Here is a 24,077-nt window from a genome sequence, read left to right as displayed (position 1 = left end):
TTTTTTTGTGCCGATATACAATTGTGAGGATAATGATTATATTACCCTTTATGCTGATTTTCTCTCTATCAGTTTAGTCATCTGCTGAGAAAATTTGACTGATATAAATCTTTACTGATATAAATTTTTGCTTTCTCATTTAGAGTGAACCATTGTCACCATATCCAGCAGTTTAAATACAGGGGACAACTGAAACTTGCGCTTAAAAGTAGAGTCACTGCAGTTATCAGAGTTGATGGGATCGAGACATGCCGGGCCAAGCGGTGTAGATGATGAGGCTCTGCATTTGGTGCAAATTTTGTTTTCAATTTGACAGTACTATTAAATTTGATGAGCACCCTGATGTTTTCCTCATCGGTATGTTTTGAAGCTTACTGTGGATGGTGACAAGCCTCCAGTTACCAGAGTAATCGACCTCTGACAGTAACATCTGCATAAATGCCACACCTGTTCTGTTGCCCAAATGCCTTTGGAGAACTTTACAAATTACACATATTCTCATCTTTCAAATGACTGTTTTATACTTTGTTATTTTTTTTTTTAAACAACCACAGTTGTCAGATTGAATTAATTTAATGAGATATAATGAAGGAAAGACGCTGATATGTTAGCCAAGATGTGAATTTTTTTATTCATTTATTTAAAGATCTTTTTTTAAAAGGTACACTTTTGTACCTTCATTGTGCATGGGTTTGTTCCTTGGGGTACAAAATTGTCCTTTAAATGGTAGAAGGTACAAAATTGTACCCTTCAGGGTTCCACCCTACACCCTAGTGATGGCCACTTGTACCCTAAAAGGTACAGTTTTATACTTTTTTCTGAGAGTATACATATATATACACACACAACAATAACTAATAGAAATAGTGTTAGAGTTCAATAATGGGATAAACAGAGCGTCACTTGGTGCTATACTGCCTCCACTAGTTGTTATCGCACCACTTGGTCATGTCATCTTAATCGCTAAGGAGGTGCACAAGCTAATGAAATGAGGAAAATATGAAAATATTATTTAACTATATTGAATGTTTGAAATCCATATACACAAGTATGTAACTTTAACTTATAGCACATCTACGGTATATAACATGCTTTTACTATGGACAGATTTGTACTCATTTTAGGAAACACTATTGTTTTTACACAGACATACACACACGGCTCAAACAAGCATCATTTTAATCAGCAATTTTTTTTTATTTGTCCTTGAAAGGAAGATGGTGGAGTGTTACAGCAGAATGATGTCGACTGACAGCTGCCTTTTTTCATGGGACATGGTACAGAAAAGATCTAAACTGAGGGCAAAACTGACATTGATTTTTAAAAGTAGTAGAAAAGTAGTGCTATTGCTCCAAGGTGGTGTACATGACTAAGGGATTGAAATCTAAACCTGAAGAAGAGAGAGAGAGTTCACACATCGAGACTGTGTGTGACAATCGTCACAGTTTGTAAATCCTGCTTTGTGTTCTTCGGTAGAGCAAATGAAATGTCTAATAATAATAATAATGTCTAATAATACAGCATACAGTGATCGATCAAAGCAGGTACAAAAAACTTTCCGACAGCATTGTTGTAAACTTGAACAGACATATTTTTTATCTCACATAGAAGAGATGGAAATTGATGAGAATAGGCTGTTCTGGGAGATTATGCATATTCAGATAGAAATAATACAAAAGGCTAAAGGAAACATTTCTCAAGTCAGATTTTTGACAACAACAAAAAAGTTACACAGCATCTTAAATACTGCCTATGTTCTTATGGCCTCGTCAATAAGAACCGTGTGAAAAATTTATAATAATAAAACTTTTTTTTTTTTAATTAACAAACCATAAGAAGTAATATCCCACTGGATAATTGCATCCAAGATTTGTTTAAATAAGCTTGTTATAATAATTGCATCAATTCTAAATTCCTATATATATATATATATATATATATATATATATATATATAAATATATTTCTATATATATATATTTCTGTTTAAAAATAAGTATTTAACCCCTGTTGGGTGAGGTTTATGTTAAATCTAATGTAAAATGTATTGTCCAGTTACGCTCTAGTTTTTTCTTTCTTTTAACTCTGACAGATAATGAATCATCTTATCACTTATTTCTTTGCAGACGTAACCAAAACCAAAAAAAAAAAAAACAGGTTAATGTCTTTAAAATATAACACTGTGCTTACTTTTGTAACTTAGGAGCAAAGTGTAAAAGTATCAGGATGATTTAGGATAATAGTGGCTGTGTGCTTTATCAACCTTCGACCATCTTTCTATGAATAATTTAGTATGTACATTGAATTTAATTTGTATTTTACACATTCTTAATAATAATAATAATAATAATAATAGTAGTAGTAGTAGTAGTAATAATACTAATAAAGTTTAAGGGGGTGGTGAAATGTTTCGTAGCACCTTTTTTTTTTGTGTCAATGGTCCACGTAAAATGTCTGTACGTCCAAGTTTGCTGCGTGAACTTTTTAAAAAATAAATCTTGAAACCAGGAAACCCGGAGCCAAGCGTTAAGAGACCTGAAACCAAAGGTAAGAAAATTCCATGAAACAAACTTCCTGAATAAAAGGTTTGCTCGCTGGTCTTCTGTCTGTTATGGCAATGCATACCCTACAGAACCTTAATAAAAATACAAGCACTGTATGCTCACATTGTGTGTTCATAAGCACATTAGAATCTAGTGTTTTGTTTGTTTGTTTGTTTGTTTTTTGGGGGCGGGGTTGGTTGGATTAATTATGCCTTTTCTTTTACATGCCATCTAAAACAGGTCTGCACCAAAAAAGGAGCTCTCACTAACACTAGGCCTAGTGCAGCTATGGGGAGGAGGGGGTCAAGCAAAACCTCGTTTGCTTGCCATTGTATTTATTTACTCCATGTTTGTCAGTCAGTCACACAACTTAGGTGTTTTAGTATTTAAAGTTCATCATGCACATCCTTTCAAACGACCCGGTTCTCAGGGGGGGCGGCAGAAATCAGTCGTCGTCCACGTCGTCTCCGTCGGATTCCTCGTCCGCTCTCCGCTCGTACATTTTATCCCTCTGCCTCTCCTGGATCTCCTTCATCTCCTCGGCGTAGCGGCAGAAAGCTCCTCCGAACTTGCCCCAGGCTTTAAACGGCACCGTGATCGAGTTCCGGTAGCTGGGCTTCACCTCGCTGACCCGGAGAAACACGCCGTACTTGTTGGCGCCAACGTCGAAGAAAAAGCGCTTGGAGTCCACGGTGATGGACGTGCCCTCGGGGAGCTCGTTGTAGCCTCCGCCGCCGGCGCCGCCGCATCCGGGCCCGGAGAGCTCGTCATCGTCGCCGCCGTAGTCGTCAATCAGCTTGGCCAACGCGTCGCGGAACTCGATCAGTCCCTGAGCCGGGAGGGCGATGGTCTGTCCGGACTGCATCGCCGCCCCATGGGGCACTCCCCCTCCGATTCCGAAACCCGCGCCGCGGTTGACGGTTTGCCGGATCCTCAGGAATCTTCCGCGCTGGTTCTCCTTCAGATCGAGGTAGTATTTTCGGTTTTCCCTCACCAAAAACTCGCTCTTCAAGGCCCGCCTCGGCCCGCCGTCCTCCCCGCCGGATGACTGTGCGATCTGCTCCGGGGTGCTAGGCCCGAGCTGGGCGTAGTGCTCTATGAAGTCGCCCAAGTAGTCGCGGAATTCCGCCGCCACCGACATGGACAGAGTTAGCCGACTCTTTGAGCCCCCGGCGCCGACCTCAGCGATTTTCACAAACCGACCCTTCGAGTTCTGCTTCACGTCCAGGTAAAAACGCTTGTTCTGGATGTCCAAGCGTTTGGAGGCCAGCTCCTGGGTCTCTTCTTGATCCCGCTGAAAATGAGGGAATCCGCTGCCTCCTCCAGCTCCACCACCACCGCTACTTCCACCGCGCTCACTCCCACTATCCCCATCCGCCATCTTCACCATCACCAGCAGCTGCTTCTCTGCCTTCAAGCACTCTAACGCGCAGTTACTTTTACCACCCGTATACAGACAAAAACCCGCCTCCTTCACTAAGATTGACGTAAATACTATAAGATCATAAATTGGGTCTGTGTCCCGTAAATTGCATTATGCTGGATAAACATCACGCACAAAAACATAAGTATTCTTTTGTTCAAATTGTAAGATTTGTTTTTATTAACACTATGATGTTTCTGATTTAAATTTGAGATTCTTTGAGGCTGCTACGGTAAAGTAAAAGACATCCGTCTTGTCCAATCGATAAGCGTTTACATAAAATACTAACCAATCCTAACGTAGGAGGCGAGGTTTGTTACAATACGAGTGTAAAATAAAAATTCTTCGCGACTTCAACTGAGTATCGATTTCCTTTAATCTGATTGGACAAGGGACTTGTCTGTTAAGTCAGCTGCTACCAAAAGGAACTTGCTTAATGGTCTATTTAGGAAGTCAATCAAACTTTTAGTTCCGCCCACTCTTGTCAGATTGACTTTTTCCGTTTTCTCAAAGGTAAATGAGTTTTTGTACACTATTGTGTACAAAGTGTACTAATAATTATATAAATAAGTTTTTTTAAACTCGGATAAGAGTTAAATGTACTGTACAATTATTACTGGTCATATTACTGGATCCATATTATATAATGTTAACCTCAACAGAAATTTCAACTGCAAAAGTAGATCCATCTACCCATCTATCTATCTATCTATTTAGTTAAAGATTGAGTAAAAGTACATTTCATACTTTCACTAAGTCCCGCCTCCATTCTGTATGTGCAAAAATACCGTTCAACGATGGGGGATGGGGGAAAAACGGTTAGCAACCTGCAATATCATTGGCTCGGAGTAAAATTCGAATCAACAACGGCGAACGTGATTAGCCAATGCTTCTGCTCGTCTACCTTTCTCTTCTAAACGGAGGTTTATTGTTCCTCTCTGTTTGAGGCCAAATTGATTTAGCGTAGTCCTCCCGGATCCGCGTCCCAAATCAACCAACCTTTACAATGGTAGGCTTTACCTTTATTTACTTTCGCTTTATTGTATATATATCTCGTTTTGTGGAATATGCCGCGTGTTTGACGGTATTCACAGTTTGAATGAGAAAACAGCGATTTTTTCCTTTTTTCTTTTTTTTTGCTAATCCGCTAGCTTAGCTTAGCTTCGACGTTGTCTGCGCGCGCTAAGAGCTTGTGTTGTTTGTTTTAATGTAATTTACAACTTTTTGTTTTCTAGTTTTTCTGAAAATGTTTATTTTACAGACGTAAGTTTTAACCAGTTAACCAGAAGAGTGTGTTTTTAGTTTTTAGTGGTTAGTAATCTATAACTCGGAAGCTACTAGCTTAGTACTATAGTACTGGTTAGGATTGTTTACTTTTCCTGGCTGCTGGTTTAACTTGCTCTCGCTGGGTTAGCTAGCTAGCTAACTCCGAGAAGTGTGTGTGTATATAGATGTTTTTCTGATGGCTACAAAGAGTTGGTGTTGAGACGAGCGATGCGAGTTTATTTTTTTTTTTTTTTAAGTAGTCTTTGTATTTTGGTGTTGCGGGTTGTTTTGGATCCTGTGTGTGTAAACTATGTTTATTTTGCCCCAGCTGGGTTCCTCAGTTCATTCAATGAGATCTATGAAGGAAGCTGATTGTATAACCTGTGGCTTTTGGAAAATAGGTTTAATCACTTTTTATTTTAAATACCCAACTGTTGTGTATTATTATTTCAACATCTTGACGAAAAATAAATAAGTAAAAATAGTCGCTGGAATTATATGGATTATTACTTGAAATGGGTTATCTTTAATTATCTTAATTGGCTGGAAGAAGAAATAAACAAAAACATAAAACTTAAAAAAGCTTGATAGAAATGGCACTGCTTGTTAGTAAATTTAAATGTATAAAACGAAATAATTATATATCTTACATAAGCCATCTGAACATATGTATGTGTGTATGAGAGAGAGAGGGTGTCCAGTTATTAAGTTGGCATCGTGGTTTCGCTTTACGTCGAATCGGTTCCAAACTGAATCGACTCTAAATACAGACGTTTCCAGTTAAGAGTCAAATTCTTCGAGTTAAGAGTCGACTCTTCACAACGAACATGATTTACTTAGCGCGCGAGATCCTTGAAGAAAGCTGATTGTATAACCTGTGCTTACTAGAAATTAATATATTTTGATTTGTTTTATGTAGCAATTAATCACTTTTTTTCAAATGGCTGAATTTGTAAATTCCTAACTGTTGTGTATTTCTATTTCTATGTTTCTCACACACTCGACAAAAAAAAAAAAGTCCCTAGCATTATATGGATTATAACTTAAAATCAGTTAAGCTGACATTGTCTATAGTTATCTTAATTGGCTGTAAAAACTAAAATCAGGACTCGAGAGTATCAAGATGCATTGATGAAAATGGCACAGCCTGTTATTAATTTTGAATGTAAAATTTTTTGCAATACTTATATCCAGCAACATTAATTTTGCAATCCGGAAATGGATGGATAGAAGGATATTTATTAATTAATTAATTCATTCATTCTGGGGAGTTGGTAGCTCAGTGATCTCATCTGCCATGTGGAAGGCTTGGGTTTGATTCCCACCCAGTGACCAAACCCGAACCACTGGATGCGGTGCTGGTTCTCAGCCTTGATAAAATAGGAGAGTTACGTCAGGAAGGGCATTTGGTGCAAAACCTGTGCCAAGTTGTTGTACAGATTAGTAGATCCCTTAACTGGAGCAGTCGAAAGACTTAACAACATTCATTCATTCATTCATTTATTCATTTTGAGTAGGTACTTTAAATTGATTTTTGTCAGGATATGGTCAATGTCAGTGTTTTTTTTTTTTTTTTCCTATCTTTCCAACCATTCATTTATCAAAAAAAAAAACTATATTGGAAAAGCATGTATCTACCCAGTTAATGCAATTTACAGTCCTTTTAGATTATTAGATTAGATTCCACTTTACGGTTTAAATTTTCTTTTCTTTCTTAAAAAAAAAAAAAAAAAATCTTTCATTTTTTTTCTTGTGAAGCTGCTTTGGGACAATGACCATTGTTAAAAGCGCTATATAAATAAAATTGAATTGAATTGAATTTAAAGTACACATACAGAGGCTATGAAATACAGTTAACATCTAACCAGAAGTGCAAAAGTGGCATGTTTACAGTACAGGAATGAGGGGGATTAATGTTTAGAAGTAATTTTATAGGTTTTGAGGATGAGTATATATGGTTAAAAAAAAAAAGTATAATTGCGAACATTGCGCAGTGGATAACACATCGCAAAAAGATACATTATTTAAGTTTACGACATTTAAGTTCCTAGATTACTCCTTAAAGTTTAGTAGTTTAAGATGTACTTTATGCCAAATTTCCTCGTGATGTTTTTGTTGGTATAAGCATGTTGACATTTTACGTATTATTATTTTAAAATGTTAAGAAATGTTGCATGGCATGCACATGTTTTTGCTTGTCCGAATAAAATTAAATGTTTGCAATTTTGGTTAATTAACCGTGCATATGTGTTTTGTTTAAATCCTAGGCTGGTGGCAAGGCAGGAAAGGACAGTGGCAAAGCCAAGGCGAAAGCAGTGTCTCGCTCTCAGAGGGCTGGACTTCAGGTAAGTGCCATTATTAATGCTAATGTTTATTATGTCTGGAGTGTTGATCAGTGTATTTTTGGTTTAGACTGTGAGATGCTGTGTACTAATGGCCGGATTATTATTTTTTTTTCCCCTCCCCGCTCGTTATTTGGTTGTGAAGCAAATGTTTCATATTTTGCAATAATTTAAAATCATGAGTGGGAAACAGTATCTTCTTTTACATCATTCCATTATCCATTATTTGGATTATAATTCCAAATGATTTTAAATATATTCCAAAATATTATTGATCTCTATTTGAGCTGCTGTTTTAATTGCTAAATTGCACTGTAGCATGCAAAATAAAATATACATGAGATGATAAGCATGTGAATGATTTATATTATAACGTTATTGGAAAATCCTCTGTTTTGTAGCCGTTAACGGTTCTTGTAGGTAGAAAAGCAGGTTGGTCAAGGTCAGAGGAGGGCTTGGACATATTGCAGTCATAGCACAGTTGCACGTCAAAACAAAACTGAGAGATCTTGACTTGATGTTCGTCATGCCAAAAGTGCATGTCACTCAGAATAGCACTAAGCACTGGACCGGCAGCTCTGTTTTGAGTCATTTTACTAGTGCAATCCATCTGATTATGATTTTGTCCATTACTAAAATAATGTCTCATTTTGACTGTATGTAGTTCCCCGTGGGTCGTATCCACAGGCATCTGAAGACCCGCACTACCAGTCATGGGCGAGTGGGAGCTACAGCAGCAGTGTACAGCGCTGCCATTCTTGAATATCTTACAGCTGAGGTAAAGGCAGTTACTTACTGAATTCTGGTGTCACTTTGTGTTGTCATTCTTTCACAACCACACGACTACATTAGATCGGGTTTATCGGAAACGGGTGGCTTTTCTTTACAGCCCTCAGTTTATATAGAAAGCAGTCATTCCACAAATACTGATGTTATCCAAGTCGTAATTCTCAATACTATGAAAAAAAAAATACTACTGTAAATTATAAAATGGTATTTGCTGATGTTCCATTGATTTGCTCGTCTGTCTAGATGTTGTGCATTTAACTCATGTATTAAAAAAAAAAAAAAAACATTTTGGGAAGAGAAAAAAAAACATTAGCTTATCCTGTGTTCTTCCACCAAATGGCCAATCATGGTCTTTTGGGACAGAAATCTTGCTACCTCTTGCTTTGTCTCTGAACATTTTTGCTAAATCAGGTGTGACATAACCATGATCTATAGCAGACATATTTAAATTAAATATAATAAAGTGCAGCAATGTTCAACTTTGTGTATGATGTACAGTATCATTTCTAATGTAATGTACATTGGCAAAATTAAGATAGGGAAAGGACAGGTATGGAGTGCATTGCTGATGTCAATGCATAGGAAATGTTACATTTACGTACATAAATGGAAATGGTTGATTTTTACTGTGATTGCCTCTCTGCTTAGGTGCTGGAGTTGGCAGGAAACGCCTCCAAAGATCTGAAGGTGAAGCGTATCACTCCCCGCCATCTACAACTGGCCATCCGTGGTGACGAGGAGTTGGACTCCCTCATCAAGGCTACCATTGCTGGTGGTGGTAAGTTCAGGAAACCTTTCAGAACTCCGTTGCATGGTCATGCTTAAAATGTGCTAAACGTTTTGCTTGCTGCGTGAAGTGAAGGATGTGGATTCAATTGTGTTTTCTTATTAGGGCTCATTTCTAGGAACACTTGATCCCAAAGTCTGCTTAGTTTTCTTTTTCAGCAGCGAGAACATGATCATTCCGCGCTCGGGAACAGTGCCCGAGTTTGCTGGAAAAGCTGTTCTTGAGTACAATACAGATATCTACCTGAGAACATGAGAAGATCAGTAGCGTTGGTCTCCTCTGAAATCTGTGTGCGCGTTAATTCTTTGACTTGCACAGCCGTAGCTAATAAATATAGGAAAGCATGTGAGAGCATTGCCCTTGCCGTTTTTCCTGAAATATCAATATTATTAGGTTATGTGAATACTGACTAGTGGGGAGGGGGAGCAGGGGTGGGAGCAATAGTTCCTGGGTACAGTACAGACTAATCATGCCTAATGTGAAATCGCCCTAAATGATGTTGAGTACTCAGTCACTGACTGACTGACCTTTTTTTTTTTTTTTTTTTTTTTTTTTCTTACCCCAGGTGTGATCCCTCACATCCACAAGTCCCTGATTGGTAAGAAGGGCCAGCAGAAGACTGCATAAACACCATCATCGTGGTGGGCTGGACTCAAGGACTTGTGTTCGGACTGTGATCATATACTTGCATCCGTTCTTTTCTACACTTTTTTTTTTTTTTTTTTTAAATTAATGTTCACATTGTATTAGCTAACCCTGAGTAATTTGTTAGTTTTGTTACCATCTACAATATTAGTTTAAAACCAGATCCCTGTGTTCAAAGCTATTTTAGAGAGACATGCAGAAATTGTGATTTTTGTCCTGTTATAAAAGTGAATTTGTTTGATTTGGCCAGAGTTATAGAAGTGTTTTATACTGAAAAAAATGGAACTGATAAAAACACATTTTTTACAAAACAAAAAATGTTTGTCTCTTTTTTCACTCTGATGTTAATCAGATTGCTCAGTGACTGCTTTGACCTAATCTGTATTGTGTTCTCGGGTTAATGTGGAGTTAACACTCAAAACAGCATGACCAGAGTTAAGGTTTTTAATCAGTCCTTTTAATAAGTGCAAGGTTTACTGGTTCATGTACATAGCTAAGAAATGAGTTGAATGTTTTTCAAAAGTGGTTCGATTGCTTTTGGTAGTGTTTGTTTTCTACATAGTTAATTATCCATTTGTTTCACTTGCCACTGTTGCCTGTGGCTTGCTTAATAGTGATAGTCCTGGGGTTTTTGAAATGCTTTAAGAAAACATTCTTTGATAAAAAAAAAAAAAACACTATTTAATGAGGACATGGAATTAAATGCAAGTCCAAGTTGTCCTGCGATGGACTGCTGTTCTCTCTCTCATGGCGCAGTGGTTATGGTTCACCACCTCACAGCTCATTAAATGCTGTGACACTTGACAAAGTGGTTTTCAACGAAGAATAAAATAAAATTGCTGACAGTAAATAAGAAATGTAATAAGGAATAAAATTATTTTCATTTGACTGAAGATATTGGGATATTATGTATAATTTTTTTTTACAACAGTTGTAAAAATTTAATATTTAGTTGTACATGGTACTTAACACTGTTCTCTTAAATCTCCAAGAGAAAGCTTCAAACACTTCAGCACATAGTTTTTGACACTATTATTAGTCAAGTCATAAGTACAAATATAATTAAGAAACATGCAGCTAGTAATTGATCATCAGATTGTCAGATCATTGTATTTTAGCTTTCAAAGTGGAACTTGGAGATTTACATGATATTTGAGTAATGGTCCTAAACCATAATTTTGCACATTTGTGTATTGTGTAAAGAGAAAGAAAATGCATAGAGACAATTTTCTTTTTGAAGAGTGTTTAAAAATATAACCTTACTCAAAATGGCAGACAAAACATAAAAGATTAATTTTACAAATGGCAGAGATTAAACTAATTACTAGAATGATTAATGCGCTCAGTCATACACTTGTTCCAACATTTTTAACGTACATAAAATACACTGAATGTATCAGCTATGTAATGTTTGTCCTATTGGCAACATGAGTACATCCATCTTACTCGTGTCCCTCAGCAGCTTTTTTTTTTGTATATCTATCATCATTTTCAACATACAATTAATCTAGAGCAGGGCTCTATAATTCATATCCACAAAGTCCCAGTGCAGCTGCAGTTTTTCATTTACACCAAACAGCTATTCTGTGGATGAGATTAGTAAAGCCTGAGCTACAGCCTGAGCTATGGTCCATTAATCTGTTCCAGACCCCTAACTTTCAAGATCAAGGTTTGTTGCAGTTCTGCATAACTAACACCAGGAGGAACCTTTGCGCCAGGGGTACTGTATGTTTTCCACATTTGTGCTCCTTTTCTTCTTTTTTTCCCCCTTCCCACTGTTGGACTTAAACCAAGTTTGCTTAGAAGTTCTGGTTGGAATAAAGCCAGACGTTAATGAAGTTTCCGTCAAATATCAAATAATGTTTAGAGTCCTGGGCTGACAGGATGTTTCATGGCAGAATTCGTCTACAGTTTTTAAAATCTACCCGTTTTATCAGCACCAGTCGAAAGTCTGGCTTGTCATCCTAAAAAAGATCTGATTGGGCAATCTGAGGAACCGACAGAGCTTTTGGAAAGCCTCGTTGCTGAGAGGTGCATGCGGCCTCCCTTTTGATTCATCCAGGCACTTGTCGTGTCCTGCGGAAAGCAGGCAGTAAAACCCTTTAGTGGTGTTGAAATAAAAGTTATCTGGCATTATTTGTGGTGGAAGTTCCAGGAATTTCTCTGCTTTTTGAAGTTCTGGGAATGGATCCCGGATTAATGCTTCTCCGTCAACAATATGGATCTGCTCCCTGGGGAAAAAAGCCAGCCACCTGGCCAGATGTTGGTGGTAAAGGCTTCTCTGGAGGGCCTTGTAGTTGGGGTTGATGTGTCCTCGGCGCAGGAGCAGTTCTTCCAGGGGTTGATACGGTTTGTTCTGCTGGATGCGGTTATGCAGGACCTGTGTGTAGTCTGAGACGAGCCTCTCAGCTGGATCGCGGACGATCAGAAGAAGCTTCACCGCCGGATTCATCGACCACATTCTGGCTGGAACCGCGGGCGCTGTGAAATAACCTGGAGTCTTTTCCACGGTCACCTGCCCGGCATGGGTGAGAGGCATCTGAGCACGATACCAGTCCAAACCCTTGCGGAAGTTTTCATCCAAGTTGAAGTAGTGCACTTCGGCCTTGGCAACCTCCACATCTGGATGAAGGTTGAGCATCTCCAGCAGGGCCCTGGTGCCACCCTTGCGTACCCCGATGATGATGGCACCCGGGATGCGTCGCGAGGCGCTGCTGCTGGTGGTGTTCTCATGCGGGTTCGCAGAGGTCGCAGAGGTCGCAGAGGTCGCCGAGGATCTGAGTTCCCGCAGGCACACGTACAACTGGGCTTGGAGCACCAGTAATAGGAAGAGTGCCAGGAGAAGAGTCCACCACATGGTGACACTTTAGTCAGGTCAAGGGTAGCGAGCAGACACAAACACAAACACGCAGCAGTGGGAAAGATGACACACACAGCGGGTGGGCACACACGCTGATACACAACAGCTGTCGATTGCCACTGCTTCAGATCTTCACTCCAGTTTCCTGTAGATAAAAATAAACAGGAAAAATATTTTGAGGCTTGCGTGAAATTAGACCTGATTTTATGTTTTAACACAAAATAAAAACAGAGTTTTAATTAAAACAACTGTAATTATGTATCTATCTGTAAGTCTCTCTCTCTCTAATTATATTCTAAACCCCCTAAAATTCAATTCAATTTTATTTGTACAGTACTTTTAATAATTGTCATTGTCACAAAGCCGAGGGCTTGATCGTCAGGGATGGCAGTGGGAAGAAACCTTGAGAGGAACCAGACTCAACAGGGAACCCATCCTCATTTTGGTGATAACGGATAGCAGGGTTTGATCTGCAGTCATACTGTGTGTTAGGAGGCTGGAAGTTCAATAATAACTCGATAATATATCTAATATATCGATAAAGTCAATATAAGTGCGTAGATGAACAAAATCTTTCTTGCTTTTTGTATAGAGCATTTGAACAAAACTGGAAGGATGAGGTAAATAAATTTGCTAAAACAAAAAGATACAAGTAACTATTTCATTAAAAGGAAATAACAATGTTTAAAAGACGTTTTTATACTTATTTATGGCAGAAGAGTTTATTTATGGCCAAGAAAAAGAGAACTATTATTGCACTACTGCACTTTAAAGATGGACAATATCACTTCTGCTTATCATTTCATTTCACACTCCATGACCACATCGTACTGCTGCTGCCTGCACATTGCACATTCCACATATTTAATACAGTTCATTTATACACTTCTATTATTCTAATCCCATTTCTATGCACATGGAGTTTGTCTATGTTTGCATGCTTGGTGGGTTTCCTCCGGGTTCTCCGGTTTCCTCCCACGGTCCAAAGACATGCAGATTAGGCTAACTGGCGTTCCCAAATTGCCCGTAGTGTGTGAATGAGTGTGTGTCTGTGAGGGATTGGCGCCCTGACACCCCCCCCCCCCTGTACCCCGCCTCGTGCCCTAAGTCTCCTGGGATAGGTTCCAAGCCCTCCCGCAACCCTGTATCCAGGATAAAGCGGTATAGACGATGAGTGAGTGAGTGTAACAAAATTGTAGATTTTATATTTTAATCTCTATTAGATTTTTGCCTCCTCACTTCCTTTTTTCTTTTCAAGGTCACATTTCATACATTATCATAGATTTTATGCATTATCATACATACTGTATATGGCTGGGTATGTGACATAAAATTTCACTTTTAGCACTTTAAACAAGGGTCATCGTCGCAAAGCAGCTTTCCAGGATCAAAAGAAAATTAAGGAAATTAATTTTAAATGTGTGAAGAAATATGTATAAATCACAATTTGCGCCAGTCAAAAGTTTGGACACACCTTCTAACTCCATGGTCGTTCCTGGTTTTTATTTCCTTCTACATTATTCTACAAAACAATGCTGAAACAATGAGAAATATACAATAACTGCTTTGAACAGTCGATATTGAGACGGATCTGCTACTCATGCTCTGTAAGTCCTTCATAACGGCTCTAACCTGAGATGCTGTTTGTTAATTGGTGATTTCTGAGGCTGGTGACTCGAACTGAACTGCTCCTCTGCAGCAGAGGTAAGTTTTGGTCTTTCTTTCCTGGGAAGGTCTTCATGAGAGACGATGATGAGTTGAGACATGATGAGTTTCATCATCATGGTGCTTGATGGGTTTTGCAAATGCACTTGACACAATACTGTTCTTGCAAGAACTATTCCAGAACAGCTGACCTTCAACGTTGTTGTCTTAAAATAACAGCTGACTGTTGTTGTTGTTGTTGTAAGTTAATTACTTAATGCCATATGTGCTGTTTCTTAGTTTTAAACAAATCCAAACTCGTGTCCAAACTTTTGATTGATACTGTAGATCATTCACAAGCCATAAAATAAAACCTTCCCATAATGAACATTTTCAAGCAACATGCGAGGCATTTTATGCGCTATTTTGTTGCATCATTATTTCCCTTTCATCGTCAATCATCAACTTAAATTTAACTGTAGTCCTTTATGTCTGTAGCAGAGCTCAGTTGGGTGATTTAATGGTATAACGACCTAATAAATTTAATATGTAGTCATTAACCTTCTTCTCAAGGTAGTGAGCACATAAATTACCAAACTGTGCAGGATTGCAGGTGCTTTAGTGAAATGTTTTGCGTCTGTCACATCTGTAGCTCTTATAGCTATGAAGTCATATTGTCCAATCCCACAGCTGTGCTTTGGATTCTGAGTGGAATTCTCAAATTTGATTGGTCAGATGTTGTGCTTTCATGTTCCGTAACATGGCTCAAAAAGAATATTAACTATGTTAATGATTTAGGTTCGATACAAGTCCCTGTGTGAGGACCAGCTTTGCAAGACAGTGGACTGGATCTAGGCAGGTATCGCTCCGAATCTGAAGTAGATCTAAAAATCTAACCAAGCTGAAAGAAAAGCTAATCTTGTTAAAATGGTGTATGTCGTTCAAGCAGTATAAATTTCAGTGAATATGTGAACACAGGTTCGAGCCGGTCTTGTTGCTGGAAGCCTGAGGGGCTACGTCTCGGTGTATGCTCGCCTCCCTATCGAGTCGTGGTTATTAATTTGCTCGCTCTCTGGTCTAGAGCGGTAAGGCCATGTAAACAAGTGCCGCTGTTCCTGACTTAATTGCTCCAGTGGGAGCTGGTGCGCAGGCCTCTTGGCCTCCTGCATGCGACTCTGTCAGCCAATCATGTAGCACTCAAGTATGAAGCCTCGTCCCCATTATCATTTAGCACTACAAGCGTCATCAACTCGGCCATTACGGACAGAGTGTCCGTAATGTCTCTCACTTCATTCCCCGGAGACAAAGTGGTTCTTAGGATGACAATTTCACAGCTGTTATTCTGAAATATCACACTCTAGTCCGCCATATGTAGGCACAGTTTGGGACATTAACGCCTATTTGCACTCCTGAGCAGTTTTTTTTCTAAAGAGTTGTAAAGACTTCAGTGGTTTAATAACAGTTTTTAATGATAGCGGTGATGGGTAATTGCGGAACGAATCGTTGCTTTTTGAGCACCTCTTTTAAAGCGAGGCCGCCAAATCGATCCACAAGCATGAATAACGAAGCAAAAGTTTTTACAAAGTTGCTTTGTTTAGTTTAACCGTCCCTTTTCCTATACTACTTTTTAACTTGACTATTACAGTGGCTTTTATAAGTAGTAATTAAAGGTGCTATATCTTAATATGTTCAGGCATATTATATTATTCCTAAACGGACATAAAATCTTGCCCAGTATTTAAAAATATATATTTTCTGTAAGGTTTTACAACTCTTACCACTATACATTAATAAATATACGAAGTTCATCGAAATTCATAATAATACTTAGAACTCAACTTACTGGTTTAACATACAGTGACAAACTATGAATACAAGAAGTCCAACTCTGAGGGATACAAGACGTTCCATCGTGGTGAGCCTGCTTAAGTTTATCAACGGTTGAAAAAAAAAAAATTTTTTAAAGAAAAGTAACGGTAAATTAACTCACTAAAGAGCAATATTCTTATTCAATATTCAATGCAATGAAGCACTGAGCTAACGCAGGATCTTGTGATAATACCGTTCGTAGTGCTGTCCTGAAGGAAAAGGAAATGTGCTGTGCTGTGAAATATTAAACACTGGAACAGCAGAAGTGAAATTTAACCCACTGCATGTTTTTCTTTGGGGAAATATCTTAACCATTTCATAACTCTCACACTCTCTTTATTTTTTAACTAGTCATGTGTAAGTGTTTTTTTTCTAAAACTAGAGTAAACACACCTGTTCACTAGTAAACCTTATAAATTACTGTATATATCAGTGGGGGATGCGTAATTTGGTCTTTCAATCCCACAATGCAATGCATTATTTAAATGTCCAAATTATGAGGAAATAGGTACAGTAGGTTCCCTTTTGCCTATGAACTGTCTCAAAAAGAGTTATTGTTCTCTGTGTAACTGTTGTTCTTGGTGTTTTCAGGTAATTTCAAGCGACTTCGCTCTTACCTTCCCTGTCTGGTACTACCTTTGACCTTTTCCCATGACCTTTTAACATGTGCACCTGTCCAAAAATGATTAGTTGTGGTTAACTTCAATAAGCATTAAAATACATTCAATTTCCACCAACATAATATGACTGCTGATATTTGCATTGACAGGAATGTTTGAGTTCTTTGCCACGGCTATGCAGCTTTTTACATCTCATGCACCTTTAGCTTTGATTATAGCACACAACGTGGTGGCCAGTTCATGTGTGAAAATGATTCCTCATGCTCCCAGGCCACTCTTTTACAAATTGAGTCCAGGAATATGTCTGTGCCATCAGGGCATAAAAACTGCATAGATGTGATAACCTGGTCATTTAGTACATTCAGGTCGTCAGCTGACTTCATTTTATTGCCGCATAACGTTGCTGAGTCTAAACCTGAGCAACTGAAGCAAACCCAGATCATAACGCTGCCTCCAGAGGCTTGTACAGTGGACACTATGCATGATGGGTGCATTGATTCATGTGCTTTCTTTCTTACCCTGACGCGCACATCGCTCTGGAATAGAGTCAGTTTGACCTCAGCAGACCACATGACCTTTTTTCATTGTCCAATCTTTATGTTCTCCAGCAAACGGAAGCTTTTTTCCTAATTAGTCTCTCAATCAAGTGGTTTGCTTATGGTAACATAGTTGTTTAGTCAATCCTGTGAGTTCAGACCAATAATTTGACTCATCTGAAATGGTGATTTTTTTGGCCAGGCAGCGTATTTTCTCCGAGAAAATCAAAAAGATATCCAAAGGAAATAAGCGCTATAGATGATAGATGGATAAAGCTTCTTTTTTGGCTTTTGGAAAAATGCTTTCTGGTTCATATTTATAAGTAGATTATCAAAAGACATAAAATCTAAATGTACAATTATTATATACAGTGGAGGTACAGTATAATTAACAACAAAAATAATATCTCTCATATATACACTTGATATTTCACTATGGAAGAGGTTTAGGGCCACCATAAAATCTATTTGAGTTCTAAGAATAATGTCAGAATGTTGAATTCAAGTCAGAATTATGATGGAAAATCTGAATTCTGAAACTGAAGTCAGACTTCTAAAATTACAATCAGAATTGAGAATTATAAATTACTTTAAAAAGGAGAGATTTGTGAAAAGAAATTGAAATTCTGTGAAAAAGTCTGCATTCTGAGGGGGAAAAGTCAGAATTTTGAGAAAAAAGTCTGAATTATAAAAAAATAAATTCAGAATTCAGAAAACAAAAGTCAGAATTACTTTATTTTCCCTCAGAAATCTTTTATTTTCCAAAACAGTTGAACTTGAATTGTCTATGGTGGCCATAATCCTCTTACATATTTTTACACTGTTTTAATTCTAACAACAAAAAAAAAAAAATCAAAGCCTATAAAAGTATTAAATTACATAGTAAAGAGTATGTTGTATGTATATTGATATGATATGATACTATATTATACATTATAGCTCTAATCAGACCGGAGTAGATTTATGTTAGGAGTGGGGTAACATAATAATTACTGATGGATCCTACTATACTGTATGTACTAGTGGAAATAACCCAAGGTAATGTAGAGTACCTGCCATACCATATAAAGACATTGTATGGGTTATCATGCTGCATCTTCAATATGACGAGAGATTCTGTTCTTCTTCTGCTGCAGAGAGCACCCCCCCCCCACCCCCCCCCAAATAAACTGAGCATTTTAAAATGCCAAACCATAAAAAAGATTTGAGTTCCTAGCACTGACAGCCTACATATTATCTGTTCGTGGTGATCAGCACAACTTGCATGCCCAAAAAGGCTTACTGGAAGCTGTTATAACAGTCAAACCTGTCAGTTTGCATTAAAGATCTGAAGCGTATGCAGTACACCTCAGTGAACATCTGGTGTGATGACCCTGTGTAAGTGCGATCGAGGACACCCAAACCTTAAGTTTTCAGTCCTGTCTGAATAACAGTAACAAAAAGGGTTATACTGGGCGTCATAACGGGCTCTGGGGGAGCCTTTAGAGCTGTAAGTAGATTTTAAAGGAAAACCATTTAGGAAGAAGAATACTTTTCCCCTTATACTATTTGTTCTAGGGAAGAAATGAAGGTAATTAAATGAAAGAAAACCCCTGTAGTCAGGGGTGGAAGTAATTTTAAATTCGTAAAACTATCCAAAAGGTGGATAGGACAACCATGGATATGGTGGACAGTCCTGTAAATCCCTTAAGGTCTCCTTCTGTCTCCACTGATTTTGCTTTAGATTAGCCTCAACTACCTGTTCCAGGGTTCTAGCTTAAAATAAAAAGCTAGTGCACTATGTAGGGTGTACGATCCCTTGTTCCACACACCAAGTAGTTCCACTGAATTTGAGATTTAACCTTGTGTTAAACGCTAGTTAGCTTTGTAGAATTGCTGAGGTGAGTCATGAACCGCGTTTGCTGAGGATCGCTCAGTATTTAAAAAATTCGGAACACAACAGGGACGGTTCTGAGGCATATTGCAATGACTTAGATGTAATTAATCAGCAGACAAAGTGTTATTTTTTTTATGATGACCATTCCTTATCAGATTGGTGACTGGTTTTGAATGTGGGTTTTGGTAAGCAGCTGCTCTCTCCTCTTTCCCGCACTGTTGGCCGCCTCTAAATCTTTCAAAATAACTAAACATTTTAGATGTCTATTAAAAGTTTTCTTACTCTGTGGCGGTGGGGGTGAGTCTTAGAAGCCGATAATAATGTAGTTGTGAATGTCTACACATTTCTGATCTATAGCTGTAAACACTTAGCTCATCTCGTAGGGCATATCGATACTAGACATGGTTGTGTTGAACAATGCCAGTCCACCATGCATCATCACAATGTGAGTTTTTGTGTTGAACAGAAGTTGTATTGCATGGCATAGTATTGCATAGGGCGGCACAGTGGTGTAGTGGTTAGCACTGTTGCCTTGCACCTCCAGGGTCCAGGTTCGATTCCCGTCTCTTTGCATGAGTTTGCATGTTCTCCCTGTGTTTGGTGGGTTTCCTCTGGGTACTCCAGTTTCCTCCCACAGTCCAAAGACATGCAGGTGATCCCAAATTGCCCATAGTGTGTAAATGGGCGTGTGTATGTGGTTCCCTGCCTTGTGCCCTAAGCCTCCTGGGATAGGCTCCAGGTCCCCATGACCTCTAAAAGATGAGAGAGTGATATTGCATAGCATAGCGGTCTTCATCCTTAGACAAATTGGCCACAGTGAACCCCCCCTCCCCTTGAGTGGCTTATGGATTCAGTGCAGCAATTTAACTTTTTACAGTGGAATTGTTTTTGTTTTTTTTGGTTGTTTTTTAATTGATCAATTGCATAACTGATGTTACAGCGTTTCGTGCAAGACCATGGTTAGTGCTTACACTTACCTGTTCTCCATTTAAGGGTGTGCCTGGAAAACTGGAGGATTACTTATCATTGTACAAGACAGCAGGTAATGATAAGAGGAACACAAATGATCTACTGTAATGTATTTGTTTTTTTCTTTGCATTGGCAATACTATCTAGATATAACCTTTAAAAGAAGTGTATATGGAAGAGAAAACAGTTATGCATTAACCCTGGCATATGGAAAGTTTTGCATTAACCCTGGCTTATGGAAAGATCACAGCAGTCACCAATGACTCATTTAATTCCTTGTCTCCTTGGTCTCTAGCACACAGACACATGCACACAGCACCCATCAAAGAACTCTTCCTCTAAAACTCTTTCTATTACCTCTGCTCAGGTTGTGAGAACAACAGAGACATCACATCTCGGGTATGGCACACAATTACCCCGACTTCATTACACACTGCTGACTCGGTAATTGTATTTAAAGCCTTAATCATGCTGAATGAGTTCGATGGGTTACAGATGGAAGTGAGCTCAGCTTCTGCGGCAAACGACCCTTGAAAAGGAACGTGGCAGATAAGTTGTTGTTTTTTTTCACCCTCCACTCCAGTCACTTTTAGCACTTTGAATCTCCAGTGGGTTTGAACAAAAAAAAACAATGTGTCTTATAAAGTTTAGACTATTACTTGTGCATGCCGTCACCATACTGCTCTTGATGCTGCACAGAAGGAGGAATCTGACTGAAGCACAAGTGTGTTCATTTAGAGGAAGCACTTGATGAGTTCAGTTTGCCGTATTGAGGTTCTTGTGAGTGTGACGGAGCTCTTGTTTGGAGTAGATTATCCATGAATTACCGGGAACATTTAGTCCACACCTTTTTTTGGTTATACAAGTAAAACATAGTGTGCAAGAAAACTGTGAAAACACGTTGCTATATATCTTGCATGAGTGACATTCTTGCCGGTGTGTCTTAAAGGGACATTAGACAGATGTCCCTTTTAGACACACCGGCAGACATTAAACTGTGTACTTTGGGTTTTAGATATGTCAGGTAGAACAAAAGTTATTTGGTGTAGGGTGAAGCTTAGGCTACATATGTACATGCTTATATATATATATATATATATATATATATATATATATATATATATATATATATATATATATATACATATACTGTATAATATAATAGGGCTATATATAAATAGATAGCCCTATTATATTATATTAATATATATAGCCCTATTATATTATATTATTTTATATAGCCCTATTATATTATATTAATATATATAGCCCTATTATATTATATTATATTAATTTATATAGCCCTATTATATATATATATATATATATATATATATATATATATATATATTAATATATATAGCCCTATTATATTATATTATATTAATTTATATAGCCCTATTATATTATATTAATATATATAGCCCTATTTTATTATATTAATTTATATATCCCTATTATATTATATTAATATATATAGCCCTATTATATTATATTAATATATATATAGCCCTATTTTATTATATTAATATATATAGCCCTATTATATTATATTAATTTATATAGCCCTATTATATTATATTAATATATATAGCCCTAATATAATATGAGCCTATGTCTGAGCCCATATATGTTTATTAGAAATAACCCCAAAACACCAAATGTCTAAAAATGCTCTGAGTTTATAAGGCTACCTATAGACTTTAATAATCTAAACTACACTATGCACTTAAATATCCAATACTTGTTACTATAGGGTGCTAATATCTAAAGTCAAATGCAAACGTTTTATTACATGAATGACTGATAGAGCATGTTATTACCCCACAGCCTCTTCAGGAGCAACCTAAAATATCTGGTTTAAGTGTTTTTGCATCAACAAGGTGGTGCTGTTCCCGCTCACTGCATTGATGCCTCTGCAGGATTTCACCCACAGGCACACTCGACTAATCTCACTTCTTAAAGCGGGCTTGGTTACTGAGTGTCTGGTGTTCCCATTCTTCATTTTGGAGCCCCGGATCTGAAGGTTGCAGCCAGGAAAGTGAATAGATCAGACATTCCAGTGCACCTGAGGCTAGGATTACCGACTTACTCTAGATATATACGTATTGCAGTCGACTAACTGGTGGGTGGGTAGTAGAAGTAAAACAGAAATGTCTTCTTGTATAAAAAAAACCCCAAATATACCATTTGTTGGGTTTCTGTAGCCTGCTTTTTTGTGCTCGTATGTGCAGTTTGGTGCAGGGTTAAAAAGTGAGTAGATTGATCATGTCTTCATGGTGTAATTATCTTCCCCTGGAGTTAGCTGATCATACACTTTGCTCGCTTTACGTTAGCAGTTTCACGTTAAGTCAAGCTGTGAAACATGACGAATGCGTCTCTCTGTGCGAGTACACTATTTATTTTGAGCCCGCTTGTGTTATTAATATATTAATCATTTCACTCGCACTCAGCATACTCGCCAACCACAGCAGTCTTCACCTAACGCATCTAAAGGTTTAACATATAGGACTGTGCAAAAGATTTGATCCCCATCATTTCTTTATATTTTGCTTCCAGAGAGACAGATTTTCTTAATTTTTTAATGTAGTGTTGGGAAATAGCCCCCCAGGCTTTTTTTTTTGTTTTTTTTTTTTTTTCTTTGTTAAACCAAACAGTGACCTATGAATCGTTCAAACATAAAAAACATCTAAGGCATGAACCAGTCAGACACGGGTGCAGATGATGACAGATGATCAGGCTGGTGATTAGTAAAGTATACTGGTGAAGCTGGATGCTGAATGTTTGGAACAGACGAGAGGGGAAATGAGGTTGCTGCAGAAGTTGTTACATAAACAAGCAGTTTTTAAATCGTATCTATAGGCATGTTGTCACAGTTGCTAATTTTTTTAATTTAATCTACCTAATTTAATGCAAATTAATATGAGCTCGCACGAGCAGCATTTCCGCGGGAAAAAATGATGCAGTTGGGTGATTTTATTAGTTATGTTTCAGGACACGCAAACACATGTTCATATCTTGGAAAGTTCGTAACTCAAATGTTCGTGCAGTATGTAGGGGACTCGCGTATACATAGTGCACACCATCCTGATGCTAAATGTTTTCCGTTCCATGTTCCAGGATTTTGTTTAATGAACTTATTGAGCACCTAAATGGATTCCCAATTTTAACCGAACGTTTTTATTGCTGCTCTTTAAAGAAACTAAGTGTGGGTCATTTGGAAAAGCTGAGAGATGAGCGATGCGGGGTTCTTTATCAGGATCCAACAGACCTGTTCTAACACATAAACACACTCTGCCCACAATGAGAACACAGTGTATCTCGGATACACACTTCACCATCTCACACTGTGTGGTTTAATCCTCTTCCCTAAATACGACTACTCACCAGAAAAGAAGCTCAGTGACTGCTCTCTCTCTCTCTCTCTCTCTCTCTCTCTCTCTCGTTTTCCGTCACACACACATGCACACACGTGCACACACACTTACTTTTGCTTTCCTTCCTTAAGCGCGCTTCTGCTGATTCCGCCTGGAGTGACTCTGTCCTGATTTCAGGGTTCGGTGACCTTAGCAGGATGGTACTGTACATGGAGACAGACACACATTTATTTCTTTATTTGTGATCTTGAAATAAACAAAATCCATTAAACCTAAGCCAAGCAGTTACCCTGGAGCCCGGCTTACACGGTATAAGTATTTCACTTTTGTTCACATTATTGTTTGTTGTTATCCCTGAAACAGAAGCAGCTCTAACACCAGACTCGTCTTCCTTGACGTTTTTTCCCGGTTCTCATATTCCGGCTCAGGGATGCGAAGTACAAATGTGACTGTGGCTTACGACGCTACAGTGCTCATGACGGACTAATGGAAATGTGTTATGTTGTGGATAAATCATTTCGTGCGGTTGCTG

At 38.1% G+C, this 24,077-nt stretch overlaps 3 protein-coding genes across 8 annotated transcripts in view; 1 reads left to right on the top strand and 2 right to left on the bottom strand.

The window, feature by feature from the left end:
- Nucleotides 1-1,176: 1,176 nt before the first annotated feature.
- Nucleotides 1,177-4,256, bottom strand: purba (purine-rich element binding protein Ba). Its single transcript, XM_053481691.1, has one exon. It carries the CDS (start codon nt 3,930-3,932, stop codon nt 2,988-2,990), a length of 945 nt encoding a protein of 314 aa, XP_053337666.1. The 5' UTR covers nt 3,933-4,256; the 3' UTR covers nt 1,177-2,987.
- A 550-nt stretch (nt 4,257-4,806) lies between these two features.
- Nucleotides 4,807-10,035, top strand: LOC128509044 (histone H2A.V). Its single transcript, XM_053480575.1, has 5 exons — nt 4,807-4,974; nt 7,499-7,576; nt 8,238-8,351; nt 9,011-9,140; nt 9,715-10,035. The coding sequence occupies exons 1-5, from the start codon at nt 4,972-4,974 to the stop codon at nt 9,774-9,776; spliced, it is 387 nt and encodes a 128-aa protein (XP_053336550.1). The 5' UTR covers nt 4,807-4,971; the 3' UTR covers nt 9,777-10,035.
- Nucleotides 9,835-24,077, bottom strand: part of hs3st1l2 (heparan sulfate (glucosamine) 3-O-sulfotransferase 1-like 2) — a 33,123-nt gene continuing 18,880 nt past the window's right edge. For 2 of the 6 annotated variants that reach the window (XM_053480570.1, XM_053480568.1), the window contains exons 2-3: nt 23,657-23,748; nt 9,835-12,799 (exon numbers count right to left, since the gene is read on the bottom strand). In XM_053480570.1, coding sequence (XP_053336545.1) covers nt 11,728-12,651 — 924 coding nt within the window. In that variant the 5' untranslated portion in view covers nt 12,652-12,799; nt 23,657-23,748 and the 3' untranslated portion in view covers nt 9,835-11,727. Of the gene's footprint in view, nt 12,800-12,991; nt 13,125-16,141; nt 17,527-23,656; nt 23,749-24,077 lie in introns of those variants that run through there. The other 4 variants (XM_053480573.1, XM_053480574.1, XM_053480569.1 and 1 more) reach the window with 3 other exon arrangements.

The sequence above is a fragment of the Clarias gariepinus genome, chromosome 21 (assembly GCF_024256425.1).
Source record: "Clarias gariepinus isolate MV-2021 ecotype Netherlands chromosome 21, CGAR_prim_01v2, whole genome shotgun sequence".
In the NCBI taxonomy this organism is placed as follows: domain Eukaryota; kingdom Metazoa; phylum Chordata; class Actinopteri; order Siluriformes; family Clariidae; genus Clarias; species Clarias gariepinus.
The sequence above is the reverse complement of the archived record's forward strand: the minus strand, read 5'-3'. Positions and strand labels throughout refer to the sequence as shown.